General features: G+C 35.6%; 1 protein-coding gene across 1 annotated transcript in view; it reads right to left on the bottom strand.

Annotated features, from left to right (window-relative positions):
- Positions 1 to 16565, bottom strand: part of LOC117914259 (E3 ubiquitin-protein ligase UPL6) — a 31883-nt gene that overhangs the window by 660 nt on the left and 14658 nt on the right. Inside the window, exons 7-26 of the mRNA XM_034829512.1 lie at positions 14822 to 15001; positions 14345 to 14527; positions 12956 to 13037; positions 12671 to 12789; positions 12249 to 12553; positions 11959 to 12055; positions 9700 to 9843; positions 9434 to 9517; positions 9259 to 9345; positions 8926 to 9066; positions 8665 to 8790; positions 7290 to 7388; positions 6069 to 6136; positions 4916 to 4982; positions 4037 to 4207; positions 3861 to 3950; positions 3271 to 3351; positions 1723 to 1796; positions 755 to 826; positions 570 to 659 (exon numbers count right to left, since the gene is read on the bottom strand). Coding sequence (XP_034685403.1) covers positions 570 to 659; positions 755 to 826; positions 1723 to 1796; positions 3271 to 3351; positions 3861 to 3950; positions 4037 to 4207; positions 4916 to 4982; positions 6069 to 6136; positions 7290 to 7388; positions 8665 to 8790; positions 8926 to 9066; positions 9259 to 9345; positions 9434 to 9517; positions 9700 to 9843; positions 11959 to 12055; positions 12249 to 12553; positions 12671 to 12789; positions 12956 to 13037; positions 14345 to 14527; positions 14822 to 15001 — 2360 coding nt within the window. The remainder of the gene's footprint in view (positions 1 to 569; positions 660 to 754; positions 827 to 1722; positions 1797 to 3270; positions 3352 to 3860; positions 3951 to 4036; positions 4208 to 4915; positions 4983 to 6068; positions 6137 to 7289; positions 7389 to 8664; positions 8791 to 8925; positions 9067 to 9258; positions 9346 to 9433; positions 9518 to 9699; positions 9844 to 11958; positions 12056 to 12248; positions 12554 to 12670; positions 12790 to 12955; positions 13038 to 14344; positions 14528 to 14821; positions 15002 to 16565) is intronic.

Raw genomic sequence — 16565 nt, 5'->3', positions numbered from 1 at the left:
CTACTTGGCGATTTGAGCTGCCTTAAGGTTTCTCAGGAAAGTGTACCCACATCTAGCCTGTTTTTTGGCTAGATGTGGGATGTTGTGTTTGAATACTGGTGAGTAAACCAAGCTCTAGAGGAGAATAGAGAAGAGTCATCCTGTAAAATTTAGCCAGTAACATAATTTGGCATGTTCTATGATGCTAGTATAACAAAAATAATTTTGTCAAGTGAGCGCTGCTTTTTCCTTCTCTTTAAGTGGTTTCTTGTGGGATATTTCCATTCAAAATAAAACATATCATGGCTGCAACAATCTGAATTCGTTTAAATATCCTAAAGCTCATTGCACTAATCCAGTGAACTTGATTGTTAACCAACAAAATTCCATAAAGAGCCCACATTGTGTGCCCGTATCCTGTTAATCAACAGCAATTTCCACCTGCATGACTTAACTCACAGATATCCTAACATAGGTCGTGCTATGCAAGCTCATCTATTACTGATCTTTTTTCTTTTATAATTTTTTTTTCCATGTTAGGCTTTGGCATAAGAACTTGTTTCAGCTGTGCAGAGGATAGTGAGACAAACCTTCTGTATGGTGGAAGCTTTAAGAGATTCATGCAAGTAGCAGATGTTGGTAACCGGTCAAGAGCTTCTTCAGAAGCACTACCAGCAGCCCTATATGAACAGTCAGACAACAAATTTCATAAAGGTGAAAAGGAAAAGGGAAATCTAGAAAAAAACATAGCAAACGAATTTGAAGGACCAATTACCTTTGTATGCAAAATAAAGGCTCAAGGTATTTAAATCCAAGCAGTGGGCCTCGAGAGCACCCGGTCACAAACCTGAAATAAACCTCTTTGGTTATTGTACTTTTCGATAGTTTCTTTGTTTTTTTCCCTTTTTCTTGGGTTTGGTTTTTCCTTTTCCCATAGGCTCCCAAATAAATAGCAAAAATCTTAGCCATTTATGGTAGAACAATTCCAGATTCTATATGGGAGATAGGTTATGTAACTAGAGGAATTTATTTTACATAATTAACCTTCAATTGGAATTATGAGGTAAACCAATGGCAAAACTGACCTAGTCACCCCCTTAATGACAAGAGGGCTCCCCTTCATATATTGTAACAAACTGGACCTTAAAAATAGCTGCCATATCTAATATTATAATAAATTACAGAGTGCAGTAATATGAGATGCATGTATATGGAATTTTCTTTTTATCAGAAAAAAACATGTATTCCTTGCATCAGATGATAAATAACAAAGAAGAGCAACTATTCCAACAGCATACAACTGCCGATCAGAAAGTAGAAACACATGACTGCTCCACAAAAAACTAAAACTATCCACACAGATTATAGGCAGAAAAAGCAATGTATACACACTAGAAACCATCCCCTATAAATGAAACTTGCCATATTTTCTTTGTAAATCAGGACACATGCACAATCAAGAAATAATACTGAAATGCAAGAACTTCTTAAACTCAGATCTAAATACATTACAAAGTTGGATTATCAGCGAATAGCATTGAACTGCCATATGAACTGCTTCACCAAATATAACTGACATAAATAAAAATCAGAGGACAAACAGTAGATATCAATTCACTTTAAGAATCACTATGGATTAAGATTATAACCAAATGGCATTGAATTGCCATATGAACTGCTTGACCAAATGTGACTGAAATGAATAAATAATAAAGGGAATAATGATCAACATTGTTAACTCACTTTAGAAACTTCATCTGATTTTCCAAGGTAAAACTTTTGAGAACTTCCCAGAACATCTCAATGACATAGTGTTCCTGCCAAAAGCAACTGAAAGCTTAAGCAGCTGTGCAAATGCAGAAAAAAAATATGGAAAACAAGAAGCAATATCATAATTGGTTGCCTAGTTCTGAAAGGTGCTCAAGTTGCAAAGATCTCCCAGGGACAAGGCAAAAGATCTCCTGGGCACTTAGCACAAGATGCAACCTGAGGCTCATACCTGAGCAAAAATAAAGCACAATCTAAAGCACCTTACCAATTGTGTGGAATATTGCCAATTAGGATATGCAAACATTTGTTATATACTCATATATCACCAAATTATCAACAAATATGTATTGTGATTTTTAACATAATGCAACTAATCAAATAATGTACACGTATACTACAGTTATATATAAACATTATCAAAGGACTCAATGCACAGAAAAAAAAAAACCAGAAAGAAATCAAAAAAAGAAAAAGAAAAGAAGAAACAAAATCAGCATACTATTTTCATTTTTTTTTTTTCAGCAGCAATGAGTACTTCTATATATAGTAAAAACAAATTTCGGTTTGAGAGCTTCTGAAACAGAAAATGTAAAAATAAATACTCTTTTTATAATTAAAAAAAAGTATGCTCTATTAGTCTTCACATAAAATGGTTACTTTTTGTGTGTATAAGAAAGGCAAAACAAATTGCTCGCTTTTAATTTAGTAAGCTATGCATTTTTATTTTTATTTTGATAGACAATTTAGTAAGCTATGTTTTGAAAAACTAAGAAATAAATAAATATACTCTGTTCAACATTCGCAAAGAAATAAGGATGGGAGTGGGACTCTGGAAGTTGGGAGTTCTAGGGGAGTCATGAAGACAGGTAAATGAAGGCCAAAATAATGTCTTTTTTTTAATCAGAAAAATGATGATGTTTTGGCTCTACCTTTCTCCCCAGGCCTAACCAACGTCTGCCTCAGCAAAAAAACAACACCAAGTAAAATAAAATAAAAACATGGAAGAGGGCACATTCTTATGCAAGCCTGCACCTGAGACACAGCTACATGTCCCTGGTTGAAGTTGCTGCCCTCAGCCCAGGCAACATGTCCTGCCTAGGGCATCAACACACCCTGCGCCTTGCAGACATTTGGAAAACTGATTGGCTGGAAATAATCCATTAAGCTATATGATTAATGTTCACCATGTCACCAAGCTTGGAAAAACTTCTTTAAAGACGAAAAGGGCAATTTGCATTCCATCTCCCATGTCAGTGAGCAGTGACAGAAGAGGGAGTTGTGTTTCCTTCCACTAGAAAAGTCATGAAAAGACCAAAATTTGCATCTAGATGACCAACATAGAAGTTAATCAAAATCCTACTTCAAACCCTTAAATTAAACCATGAAGAATGTTCGATGATGTTAGATGACAAAAAGACTGAACCATCTGGCAAGCTCTAGTCAAGAGTATTCAAATACAATGCTGTATTATTTCATATTAGACACCTTTTCAGGTAGGCCACAAAATGCAAGAGAACTTACACTATGATAGCCACCAGCATAATTGGTATTAGATCGTAGGTCATCAACATCCAAGCCATCAAGTGAACCTGATATCAGAAGCTAAAATAAAAAACAAAAAAAAATGTCAAAGTAGGGACTGAGGTTCAAGGGAATGGATTAAGGTTCAAAATAAATATTTCTTAAAAATATAAGTTTCAATAAGTTACTGTATTTATTGATTATAACCCCTTCATACTTCAGAATTTAAAAGAGAACTGTGGGACATCAATATCTAGAGCTGTGAAAAAGAACTAACAGTTTTAACAAAAACAACAAAAGCAGTAATAATAACAGTAATATAATAATGAATAACCCTATAATAAACTTTATTTCAACTTTTCTATCAAATTCAGTGAGGAATTTGATCTCGTATGAATCTAATAGATAATAAGATATAAACACAATGACAGTACATTTTGATTCCAAATGTTCTTATGTTAATAAAATATCATTTGCTTTCTGTCCTTTTCTCTTCCTATATAACCAAGTTTAATAATACCAGTGATTGTGCCATCCAATATAGGTCCAACTTATGTTGTTTCATTATCTAGCATAGCTGAACACAGTACCTGAAGTTCATGCTCATCAAACATTTCAATCCAATCTCTTTGTATAAGTTGCTGAAAACCCCTCAAGAAATGAGAACTTTGCTGACGTATCTGAAAGTGATGTTATTTGATATTAGCGTCAAGCAACAGTTCAAGGAAGAATTTGAAGGAATTAAATATGATAAAGGCGATCTTACCTGAAAATTCAAACGATGGTTTGCTATAAGATGAATAAATGTGATGACATTCTCATTAGTAACACGGATATTTTTTCCTCCAGGAAGCAGCTCCTCCTCTGTTTGTTCCCCGTATTCATTATTTACAATAACAAAATAAAGTTCCAATTCTGATAAGTCACCTTCAAAATGCTGCAGGTCACAATAAATAGGCAAAATGAGTGTGCAAAAATAGTAATAAGAACTGAAGATGCAATAGGGTGTCAAATGGTAATAAAAGAGTTCCATTTTGTTTTCAGTTAAAGACACCACAGGAAACAGAGCTATTATTGTAAATAACTAGCATTGACAACATGAATGACTTGATATATTATAGACATCTAGATTATCATTAATACATCAATTAATTAGGAAAATTGGAGATACCAAATTACAACTGCAGACAGTTCAAAAACTCAGTTGAAATATCCATACCCTACAACCTAAGTACATCTAATGTTGTTAGTCATTTGAAACATCTACCACAATGAATCTTATTTGTCGTATTTCCATAGAACATTTTATCATGACATTGTTTTTGTTGTGCCAATGATAAATCCTAGAGGAAGTATCTGTGCCTTTATATACAAGCACAAAACAAAATAGCATACTTTCATTTTCAGTGGAAATCTATGTTGGCCAAAACAAGATAATTCCATGCTTGGCTGCTGAGACAATAATGATCTTTCTTATAGGAAAAATGGAATATTAAAAGTTACAACTACTTAGTATCAGCATGGAAATCATAATATTTCAAGCATTGTTTTCCCCTTTTTTAAGCTTAAGAAATAAAGGGAGAACGAGTATTTCACACAAGCTGTAACACAAGAAATGAGTAGGAGAAAGATGAAGAGACATCACCTTTAAGAAAATAAGGTGGCGGTATAATTCTGGGTCCAATGAAGGCAAATCATTCAAATAGTTGTGCCTGACAACAAAATAATGGATTTTCTATAAGTAAATTTTCATTAAAATTCCCAACAGAAGGTAGTGCAACTGAGTACATGCAGAAAAGCAACAGAATGGATATGCCAGTATCATATAATGCAGAGAAGACAGCACATGTTAAACCTGACTCAAGATGAGAAAAACAAAAATATAAATGTTATGCTACTAAATAAATAGGTAAAATATAACATTTCGAAGATTATAAATAGCAAAATAGAATGAAACTTTAACAGCCCTAAAGTAACACTATGGGAACTCTCATACAACCACATTATTCACTAAATAATTTATCAATGACAATCCACAGCTAGTATGAAGCAATTTGGCATTCTCAATCTATTAGTAATGGATCCAAATTTGGCATTCTTAATTATTTAGTCATATAAATTCCTAAAGGACAAACCATAAAATAATTCATCAATGACAATCCACAGCTAGTATGAAGCAATTTGGCTCTCAATCAATTAGTAATGGATCCAAATTTGGCGTTCTTAATTATTTAGTCACATAAATTCCTAAATGACAAACCACAACAAGTATGAAGCAATTTGGTATTCTTAATCAATTAGGCATGGATCCTATCCAATCAGCTAGCACGAAGTAGCAAACCCACAGCTAGCATGAGGCAATTTGGCATTCATGAAGCAATCATGGATCCCCATCCGAACAAGAAACGCCATCATCACAACCCTGAGGTGTAGCTCAGTTGGTCCAGCCTTGGGTTTATTCCCCAATGGTCACCAGTTCGAGTCCCCTCAAGGCCACTAGAGGATTTACCTTGCCGTTAACTTCAGGGCCCTGCAGGATTAACCGAGGTGCACTTAAGATGGCCCGGACACCCACGGTTATCAAAAAAAAAAAAAAAACACCATCATCACCATCCATCTTAACAACAACCTCGCCTCCCACCTTTTTCCACAACTCTATAAGACTCGTGAGTTTATATTATAGGATGACAGATAGTAAGTTCACAATGATAAATGTTAAAAACAATTAAGTGAGAGAGAGAGAATAAACCAAGAAATAAACTTTATATTGCAGTCAGTGAAACCTTTGGAAGCCTTACTTTTGTTTTAATTTGCTCAAAAAGAATGTTGCAAATGGTATATCCACAAGAATCCCTTCAAACATGGCCTACAGGAAGAAATCAGATGTCGTCCACAAAGTATAATGTTAGTTAAAAAAGTTTGAGATAGTACACACACACACACAAAGCATTGTAAAACTAATTTGCCGTGGACTGAAATCATGAAAGTAAACTAATTCAGAAACCAACTATGCAAAAAATAAGATTCATATGAAGATTGAATGATGCAAAAGAAAGCAAGACAATGAGAAGAGCAACATTAATCAGAGACATAGTCAGTAGGCAAACTGTAAAATAAATAAAATAAACAACGAGTAGGCAAAACCAATTCAACTCAGGACTTATCAGTAGCCATCATTCTGCTAATCTATAAAAGCACCTCAAATATATATGCGAACAAGATGAGAACATGAATAGAATTAGTAATAGCCCAGGCTAAACCATCAAGGTCAAGTTAGGGATGTGGTCCATGCAAACTGGAATTCACAAAAAAATGGACAAACAATTAGAAAAATGATAAACAACAGAAGGTGGGGACACAGCCACATCATCCTTAGGAAGAAGAATTCCTTTTTCATCAGCTCCTGAAAAGCAAAAGAAATTAAGGAAAGAAACTCAACAAAGCTTTAACCAACTGCTCAGGTTGGCCACACAAATTTCTTCATGCCATTATGCACCACCAAGGGCCCATATATTCTTTGTGAACTGCCTAAATGTACAGAAACTTATACATTAAAAGCCTTTTTTTTCTTACATGAGGAGGTCCATCAAAAATTTTCAAACAGCCTGCCAGAATTATTTCCCTGAGGAATCAAGACATCCATTGTGAATGAATATCAAAATTCAAAAATCACTAAACTGAATCATGTCAACATGAACAAAGATAGATCATAGTTTTTTTTTTATTACAATACTATTAAGTAGCACAACCCAAAGCTGGGAGAAGAATAAATGCTTGGCAATAGAAAGGGCACTGTCCAATTTGGTAGTGACACAGCAAGAATAAAGTCATCGAACAAAACTAGTACTCAATCAATGCCAGCCATTCCGTGTGCTTGCTACATATAAGATGACATATGTGGGTAACAAATTCACTAACCACAGAGGAGAAATTCTTCAAATTTCAGAAGATCACACTCAGGGCAACTTTATAAGGAAAAAAAAAATGGCACAAGTGAGAGGAAACACATCATACATGGCCTTCCCAAGAACAGTTCCAAGAAAATGGAAAAACTGGAGATGCTGTTCGTGTATCATTCCTGACCCAGGATTTGGGTAGAGTAGGTGATCAGCTGTTTCCTGGTTAAACCAAGCCAAGAAGGAAATCAACAAAGCACGGGAAGGCAAAATAATACAGCAAGACCAATTTAGTAGACTCAAACAAGAACATGCTGTTTTTTTTTTTTTTTGTCACTTGAAGGGAACAAATCCTTTAATATGAATTTATAATTACAAAGGAGGATAAAAAGAACCCATCAAAAATTACAAATACAGGTGAAAAAGAGGAGGTAGATGTCCCAAACAAAAGGAATAGCAAAACATGGTAATTCATTATCTCCAAATCATCCATCACAAGATTCATAACTCTTCAGTATGATAGTCACAGTATAATAACAAAATTTTGGCAATCAAATACTATAGACATCAATATGGGTGCCCACACCAATACACAAGATAATTTTATTGGAAATAAGAGATTCTACCGTATTCTTAATGATGAATGAACACATTCCAGGTAAGTATTATAATTATCTAAAAAATATTAGGTGACAACCAAATGGAAAGTAGACCATTTATCACTACCAAGGTATTGATATGGCACCTAACCTAGCAGAATATTGCCTAGACTTTCAGTGACCTATCTTCAAAGGGAACCAAAACACAATGAGGGGCTACTGTAGACATCATCTTGACCAAACAGCAGAGTATATGATATCCAAGTGCTTCAATTTATAATAAATCAGTCACATGCACAAATGGGTATGATAAGGATGCTTCTGTGATACATAATACAGAAAACAATTATGTAAAATGCCACAGTGATCTCTAGTGGCCCTACTTGTTGATTGTTTTCCTATTCTCTTGCACTTTTCCCTGTAATCTCTAGTTGTGAAGGACAACTCATCCTTCCACTAATCCTTTCATTTAATAAATTATTTTTTTAAGATAAAAAATAAAATAAAATGTCAAAAATAAATGAAACAGGCCACCCTCACTACAGCAGGATTGGGTTGCTTCCAAGCAATCTGATGCATCTCATTGAGCACTCATATGTAAGAATTGTGGAAGAAACCAAAACTCAGTATATCATTTGTTTTATAAGAGTTGATATTGCTTGCAAGGCTTCTTGCTGATATAAAAAGGTTTTGGAGCACAAGGCTTCAAGTAGTAGATAAAAAAGAAGCATCTTACTTGCAGATTTTACTGATATGAAAAGGTCCTGGAGCTACACTACCAAAGTTTATCAAAATGTGAGAAGTGCAACTTAACAAGGTTGGTTGTGTGCCTGCATATATTTGTGTAGCATCATGCACACACTCACACAGAGATGTCAGTGTTTAGAGAAAATTACAACCTTAAACAACCCATACTGCACGTCAAAAGCTGCTCGTGTAATGTTTTCCATGAAATCCTTGAAAATCCCACCACCATCAATACCAGCCTCCTCAACTCCAAATTCATTGACAAATGATATTCGGATCTGAATTCAAAAAGAAGAAAAGGATTATTTTGATACACTACTTTTCTCCAAATGTCAATATCCCAAGCCAGCAGAGCATATTTTTCATTAGTTGCAAATGAACAACTACAAGAAATATATAAAGAGGGATAATACCAATCCTCGAAGATCATCTTCAGACAACACACTCAATTGATTAAAAGCATCTTCAAGGATATGATCCCGCCGAATTCTAAATCGGTTTCTAGTAAAAACAGAATGAGACCCATCCCTTTGCCTTGCTGCTGCTAACTGTGACTGGAAGATAGGTATCAGCATAACTAGTAGTAAGTGAAACAGAATTCAAATGGATTTAATTGTTATTTCTCATGGAAAATATATTTTTTAATGAAAACAGATCTAATTAATCAGAGTCTATACTGTTCTAAACACTGCATGCATGCAAGCCTAAAAATTTAAACACAAACTTGTGATCAATTAATCACTTACAGTAAATATTTTAACTCTGCTTGTAAATGGCACCAAGAATGGAGCTTGTTTCAATATTGTATATGCCCTGGTGTTTTCTATCACAGCCTGGACAAAGCGGTATTAGAACAAGAAGTGATTGAAAATTTTAGACATTAGAACCCAAAGATGCAAATAGGAAGATATTTTTATTCACCTGAGAAATAAAATACTCATTGACAGCATCAGCATGAAAGTAACTGGGAGGTGCAAATTGCCTCCTATTGTTCCAATCTTGCAACTACAACAATAGTTTGCTCAACAAAATAAGGACAACTACAGGAAGAATATAGTGACAACAGTGAAATGCATATGACTTTTCACCAAGTGCAGAATATTAATGTCATAGAACATCTTCTAATTAGAAAGCAAGAGCTGATCAAATAAGAACCTAGAGATTCAACAACTTATGCTCATATGTACCTGAGAGAGTAGCTCAGCAGTTACAATGCTAACCCTCTGTTGAGTGAATTCTATGGGGTGCCCCCTATGAGAGGTGACCTCAGGGGCAGGTTTCATTAGGTTAGGGGGCATGGCAGGATTCACCCATAGGAGCTGCCATAAGGCCTGCAAAAAGAGCAAATGCGTTACAAGAATTTCAACTGGAATGACACCCTATACAATGTCAGGAATTTAATTAATTTTTGCAAGTAAACTGTAAAAGGAAACTGCCAAAAGAGACAAAAAAGAAACACGACCACAGCCAAGGTAAGTGCAACGTGGACCATCTGACAGAACAAGGAAACACAAAGAAAAACTCAATCAAGCAGTGAATACAGTACTCAGTATATGCCATCTAAAAAATCCACAAAGAATTCCCTTTCACTGCCAGTGATTCCCGGCAGCCAATAAAATAAACTAATAAGAACCCCTCTGAAGGTCTGGTTAATCTCCTTCCAACAGAGAAGGGAGAAGTAGCTGCCCTCCACATCTTCATAATAGTCACAAACCATCCATACCATCCAGAAAACAACTCCTTCACTGTCAACACACACACAACAGAAGGTAGAAACCACAAATTCAAGGCTACTGGAAAGAGCAACAAGAGAAATTTATTGACTCGTCAGCTTCTAGTACATGCAACAACAAGGAATCTTCCCTCTCCTAAAAGAGAGTTGGTAGCAAGAATCCTACTCAAAGTAGCTGTGAATCTAAAAACAGCTTAGGGAGGAACTCCTCTCCACCACCAATTCTTCCAAGGAAAGATGCTCCCAGCTTCTCCTACTAGAGCCTTGTGAAAATATTGAAAAATGAACTCCCCCACATCTGCTCCAGCCGATTAAATTCCATTCCACCCTCATCCATTTTGACACCATATATTCAATATAGAAATCTATCCACAAACTCTAACTCTCAATCATGAAATGGTCAATCAGAAATAGGATTCCAAAAGGTATTATTCCCAACTGTGCCACTGTATTTCCCCCACCCAAGCTCCTCATCTGACCAAAGCTAACAATTACGAAAACATTCCTTCAAATGCCCTACCTTCACAACAAATGTCCAATCAAAATCCCCCCTTGCTCACACCTTCAATGGAGAAAGTGAATGATCTCCTAAGATCATTCCACATGTTTTTAACACAGACAAACCCCTCTACAAACATCTCACCTGCTCACTCCTGAAGCCCAAACCCCTTTTTCCTCCCATATTTGCTCCCTTGCCACCTTTCTCCACTAGATTGTCCACTGCACTACAATTCTCTATGACTATTTGCACAACAAGGCTTTATTGAACAAAACCAACCCTCTGATGCCCAATTCTCCAGCCTTTGAAGGAGACAATCTATCGTTCCTCTCAAAAGAATGTGATTTCTCTACCACCAAATGTAAAACCAAAGTACCCAAGCCAGCCAGTACTCTTTGAGAGAGTCCACCTTTCCCTTTTGACAAGCACTGCTTCTTCCATGTTGCAAGACTACCCACAAACATATCCACCCAAATCCCCACTCAAGTTTAGCTTCAAAGGGAGGACCCAGCAGCAAACCTAACAAACAAGGAGGAACCCAACCCAACAATACAAAATAGCTGCACAAGCCATCTCCCCTACCAAAACTAAAGGTTTCTAAGCCCAGATACAGCTTCAAAAACATGGAAGAATCATCTAAAATAACTAAAATGTGCCTAATTCACCTCATGGAACACTGTCATTCAGTACCCATTCAATAGAACCAAAATGGTCTGCCCCTCACTCCCACTACAATACCCTGCTGTGCCCATCACTGATCTATCAATCATTTTAGTAACTCTCAGTCAAGATTGAATAAACATGGCAAAGGTTAGATCGTCTTACCTCAAACCCTCAAGCAGCTAAAAAGAACCTATTGAATTACAATTAACTAGCAGTGGAGAAATTTTTCCTAGAGCCTACCCTCCAGTAAGATAACAAAGAAATTCCATATGACACCGTCATAAGTCGTCTTTGTATCCAGTTTGCAAATAACTCCTAGTACCCCATTTCTTAGCCTGGAGTTCACTTCTATGAGTAATCAAAAGGACATGTAATGTCTTACCCCCCATCATCTAACTAAATAGTATCAATAATTCTTTTACACATCCACATGATATATGCCTATGGCAAGTCTTCCTTTATAAAGTACTTCATATCTTCTCTCTCTCTCTCTCTCTCTCTCTCTCTTGAAGGTGCATTGAAGTATACATTATGTAACTAACATGAAATTACCTGTCTCAAAATAACAATTAAGCATCTGATATCCGACAGTGATAGTGGTTTCTCCTGCTCATAGAATTCTTCATTGTCAACTATTGTAAGCATGTGCCTGATCAAATACAAAATAAGTTAGAATAATTGCATGATGCATTGACATGTAACCTTGCAAAAATACTAACAGGTTAAGCATCAAAACAGAAAAAGTAAAACAAGAGTAAAGAATGGGAATAAAAATTATCTTCATAGACCAATAATGCACCCCTTGTTTAAATCAAACCATGAGCTCAAACAAGCACTCTTACTTATACACAGGGCAGAAAACAGCTAGAGGTAATTGCCATCCAGGCATATCTCCTGACAGATAAGCTAACTGCTCCGACAAAGATGACCATTTTTGGTTCTCATGGCATCGCTTTATAAATTTCCAAAGCAGTGGAACAAGTTCAGTTCTGTAAGCTAGTACGGTCATAATACGCTCAAGAGGTAAAATGTTGAAAGTAACATGCAGAAAAGCACAAGCAGCACCAATAGCCGCCACCTCTCTATCATCTGGCCCTTCTTCACACAAATGATTGATGAGTGAAATCCCTCCAAATAGAGCATTTGTCTGCTCACAAAAACACAACATCCAAATTGTTGCTTAAAATTAACAGAAGAAAGAGATAAATTAAAAAAAGAAAAAATCAACTTAAACACTAATATGGTATATATCAGGATGGCATACCAGTTGCAGAAGAAAACGCGGATCTATTGCATTGGATATTTGTTGTTCCAAATCCCTGCTCACAACTTTTTCCATTATTTCATCACCCACAGCCATTTCATCCTCACCTCCTGAGGAATCTAAAGTGCAATAGTACATAAATATACATTTCAATAAAGAAGTAAATGATGAAAGGTATGCATAATTTTACTTGAAGTTATTGATGATCTCATTGAGGGAAAGCACATAAGAGAAATAAAGAAAACTGAAGACAAATGGCTCAAGTATATTAATGAGAAGGCATACTTTCTTTACTTTCTCTATTTGATGATTTCATTGGAGGAAGTGCCTGTAACAAAAATGTCATGACAGCTGCAATGTCTATAGCCTGGTTGAGATAAAAGAAAAAAAAGGAAAGTAAATTTAACTTCAAAAGCCACATTATGCTATATTGAAATTTAATTTATGAATAGTGAACCAATTAAATTAAGATATCTCCAACATACACACATACATACAAACTTCAGAAAACTCATTAGGTTGTTGCATTTGAAAATTTAAATTTAAGCCTAGTGATCAAATTAACATAAGAATGGGTCATTGGTACACATGCAAGTGTGCACACACAGAGAGAAAAGGAGAAGAGGGAGGGGGGGATAGACCAGTTAAGAAAAAGATGGGAAGGAAATGTTCAAATAAATCCAGGAAAGAACCGAGGGAGATTATACAGCCAAAGAGTCCCCACTCTAAAGTTTTCTCCTGGTCCCTCAACTAGTTGAAAGTTAAGTCATAACTTTTTCAGTTGCATTAATTTTGTTTGATTACTATTAAATGTAACTTCTTTTTGTTTTGATAATTTCCTCATTTTTGCTGAAATCACAGAGTTCAGGTATAGGCTCTAATTCATTCAGATATCTATGATGAGTATTCCAGCAGATTTTTAATTTCTACATGCTTATGAGAAAATAGAAAAAATAAAAAATAAATTTATAATCATAGGGAAAAAACTTAACATGCCCATCAAATACCAAGAAAATTTATTAAATGACAATAAATATATCAAGATAACTATTTTTTGTTCCTTTCATTACATCCTGAAAAGTATGGAGCAAATTTTAAAATCTAGCCAGAAGTTCTCGAAAAGAATATTTCCATGGTGGCATCATTGCATTCACTTAAAAAATGATGATACCAAGAATGACAATTGACAGAGAAGATGCTAGCCCATCATTTATATTTCAAGTCATCTGGTGGGGTCATATAAGGTGGCAAGCCAAACAACAAAAAGAAGCATTCAGAAAGCAAAGAATAATATTTCTTGCTCTATGCTTCTTCTAATTGAATATGTGTCTTTGAAACAAAAAGATGGTGAAATATTTGTGACCTCACGCCCAAACAATAGGAGTATCGATTGCATAAATGTGCCATTAGCATAATCAACCTCAATAGAACTCAGTGAATATATCCATCACCACGATAGAGATGATGCAAATCATTAAATAAGAAAACAAAACCTATTCTCATAAAAATTAATAGGCCAAGAAAATCAGAGGAGTTTCCTAGGTCCACTTCTTCAAAATATAAGCCTGCATTAGAAGCATATGTTTCTTTACCACATTCATCTTCTACAAAATAGCAAATAGCTTAAGTATGGACAATAAACAGTCTAACAAAAACTCCCGAACACTGCCTTACCATGTCCAATGAGCAGTCAGGCTGAGAAAAGAACACTGAAGCAGTTTCCAATATATTTCCAAGAAGACATGCATAACCTGGAAAATCGGCTGAGATATCATCAGGTAGAACATTAGTATGATTTTGCACACACAATGCCATCTGATGGATGTAATGTTCGCTCAAGCCCCGTCTCGTAAAAACCTGGATGACAAAGATCAATCCAGTTATGACTTAAACTTTATAATAGTTATGAAACACAATAAAACTACATGGACCATTGCCAGTGGAAAACAGTTTTAAGTGTCTTGCAGCAAGAGGAAAATATTGTCTTTTTGATCAGCCAACAAGAAATAAATTTTAAGGATAAACTATACAACTTGTTTGCAGCAAATCTATGGGATAAGCAGAAACTTTAGGAATTATGCACCACTAAGAGGCCTGCTCTGGAGTCCTATTTATGCCAGTAGCAGTAGGAGGAAAATTTTGGAAAACTACCTCTTTTAAGTATGGGAAAAGCGCCCACAAGAAAGGAATTGTTAGAATCTGAGATGAGAAACTCCACCGTGGATCTATAATTGGACAGATACAGGGGTTCTGACCAACGTGAGAAATAAGAATGGTAAGCAGACATTCCAGTGAAGGTACTCTCCCAGTGGAATAAGTTTCCACACTTTCCTGCACAAATTGAAATTTTTAAGACAGTTTCCTCATTGATGCATAGCACAAGGAGATACCAGAGAACTAAATTGAACATCAATACAGAGTAAAGGAATAGTCTGTGGAACCAAAATAACCACACCAGATTACAATAAGAAAATAATTAAACATCTGAAGAATGAGCAACTCTGAATTGCAGACAAGAACAGAAATTAGCAAAAAAATTCCAATTCAACCAAAATTTTTCCTCCACTACTATTGTTATAGATCAACTTTAATGGTTCTGATATTTAATCAAACAAACTAATTTAAACATCTAGAAACCTAAAACTTACACAAAAATTAAATTTTGAATGCTTCTTGATCAGAATAACTGATATTTTTCTTAGAGGCAGTAGTGAGATTGTCCAATTCTGTGGTCTAGATGCCAATAAAGACAAACAAAACCAAATAATGTGTGTGTGTGTATGCATGCAAATATTAAAAAAGTTGGGGATAGACCCCAAAAGAAAGGCTAAAACAACACAAGGTCCAACAAAAATACAAACATAATAAAAAAGCCTGACAAAAAGGGGCACACCCTATATACACAAGGTGCACAGAAAATGCACTATAAGAGAAGCAAAAACGAAAACATCAATTGCACAGAAAACATCAACACAAAGCCACCTAGGCCCAATTAAAACTATTGATAAAATCCAGTAACAAGCAACTCAGCATCCCTAGCAGTGCCCTTCACCCCTTCATAAGGGACATGATTAAGATCTCCATCAAATTTGACCCAAAAGCCCCTCCTCCTTGAAGGTCCGGCTATTGCGCTCTATCCAAATGTACCAAAACAAACAGAGAGAAGTTATTCCCATATCTTCTTTTACTGTATCCAGATCACCGACTTTCCATTCCACGAGAAGCTCCTTACAAATACCCATAGATTCCAAAGATAGCCAATAAAAAGTCTCATAGCAGTTGGATTTTATCACCATGATTTAGAATGTAGTTTACTCATTGCTAGACTTGCAAAGAATACATTTATTCACCAATTACTGACCCCTCCTTTTCAAGTTGTCTAAGGTTAAAATCTTTCTCTAAGTCACCTCCCAAACAAAAAAATAACACCCTCAAGGAGCAAAAGTGCCCCAAACCTTCTTTACAGGGAAATGTTCTGAGTTTGTCATGCACAAGGAATTAAAATAAGACTTGCAAAGAATGTAGTTGGATTTTATCAATATGATTTAGAATGTAGTTTACTCATTGCTAGACTTGTAAAGAATACATTTATTCACCAATAACTGACCCCTCCTTTTCAAGTTGTCTAAGGTTAAAATCTTTCTCTAAGTCACCTCCCAAGCAAAAAAATAACACCCTCAAGGAGCAAAAGTGCCCCAAACCTTCTTTACAGGGAAATGTTCTGAGTTTGTCATGCACAAGGAATTAAAATAAGACTTCACATGACCCACACCACCCTCTCTCCCTACCTGTCTCTTCCCTTCCTTCCAAAAAAGGTTGTCCTCCCCTTCGCCATACATCATGTCATGAATGAGACCCATGAACATGCCCACCTCCTCCATCTCTGAAACATGAA

This window comes from Vitis riparia, chromosome 5 (genome assembly GCF_004353265.1).
Source record: "Vitis riparia cultivar Riparia Gloire de Montpellier isolate 1030 chromosome 5, EGFV_Vit.rip_1.0, whole genome shotgun sequence".
NCBI classification, from domain to species: domain Eukaryota; kingdom Viridiplantae; phylum Streptophyta; class Magnoliopsida; order Vitales; family Vitaceae; genus Vitis; species Vitis riparia.
Note: the sequence above shows the minus strand (reverse complement) of the source record. Positions and strands in the feature narration are given on the sequence as shown.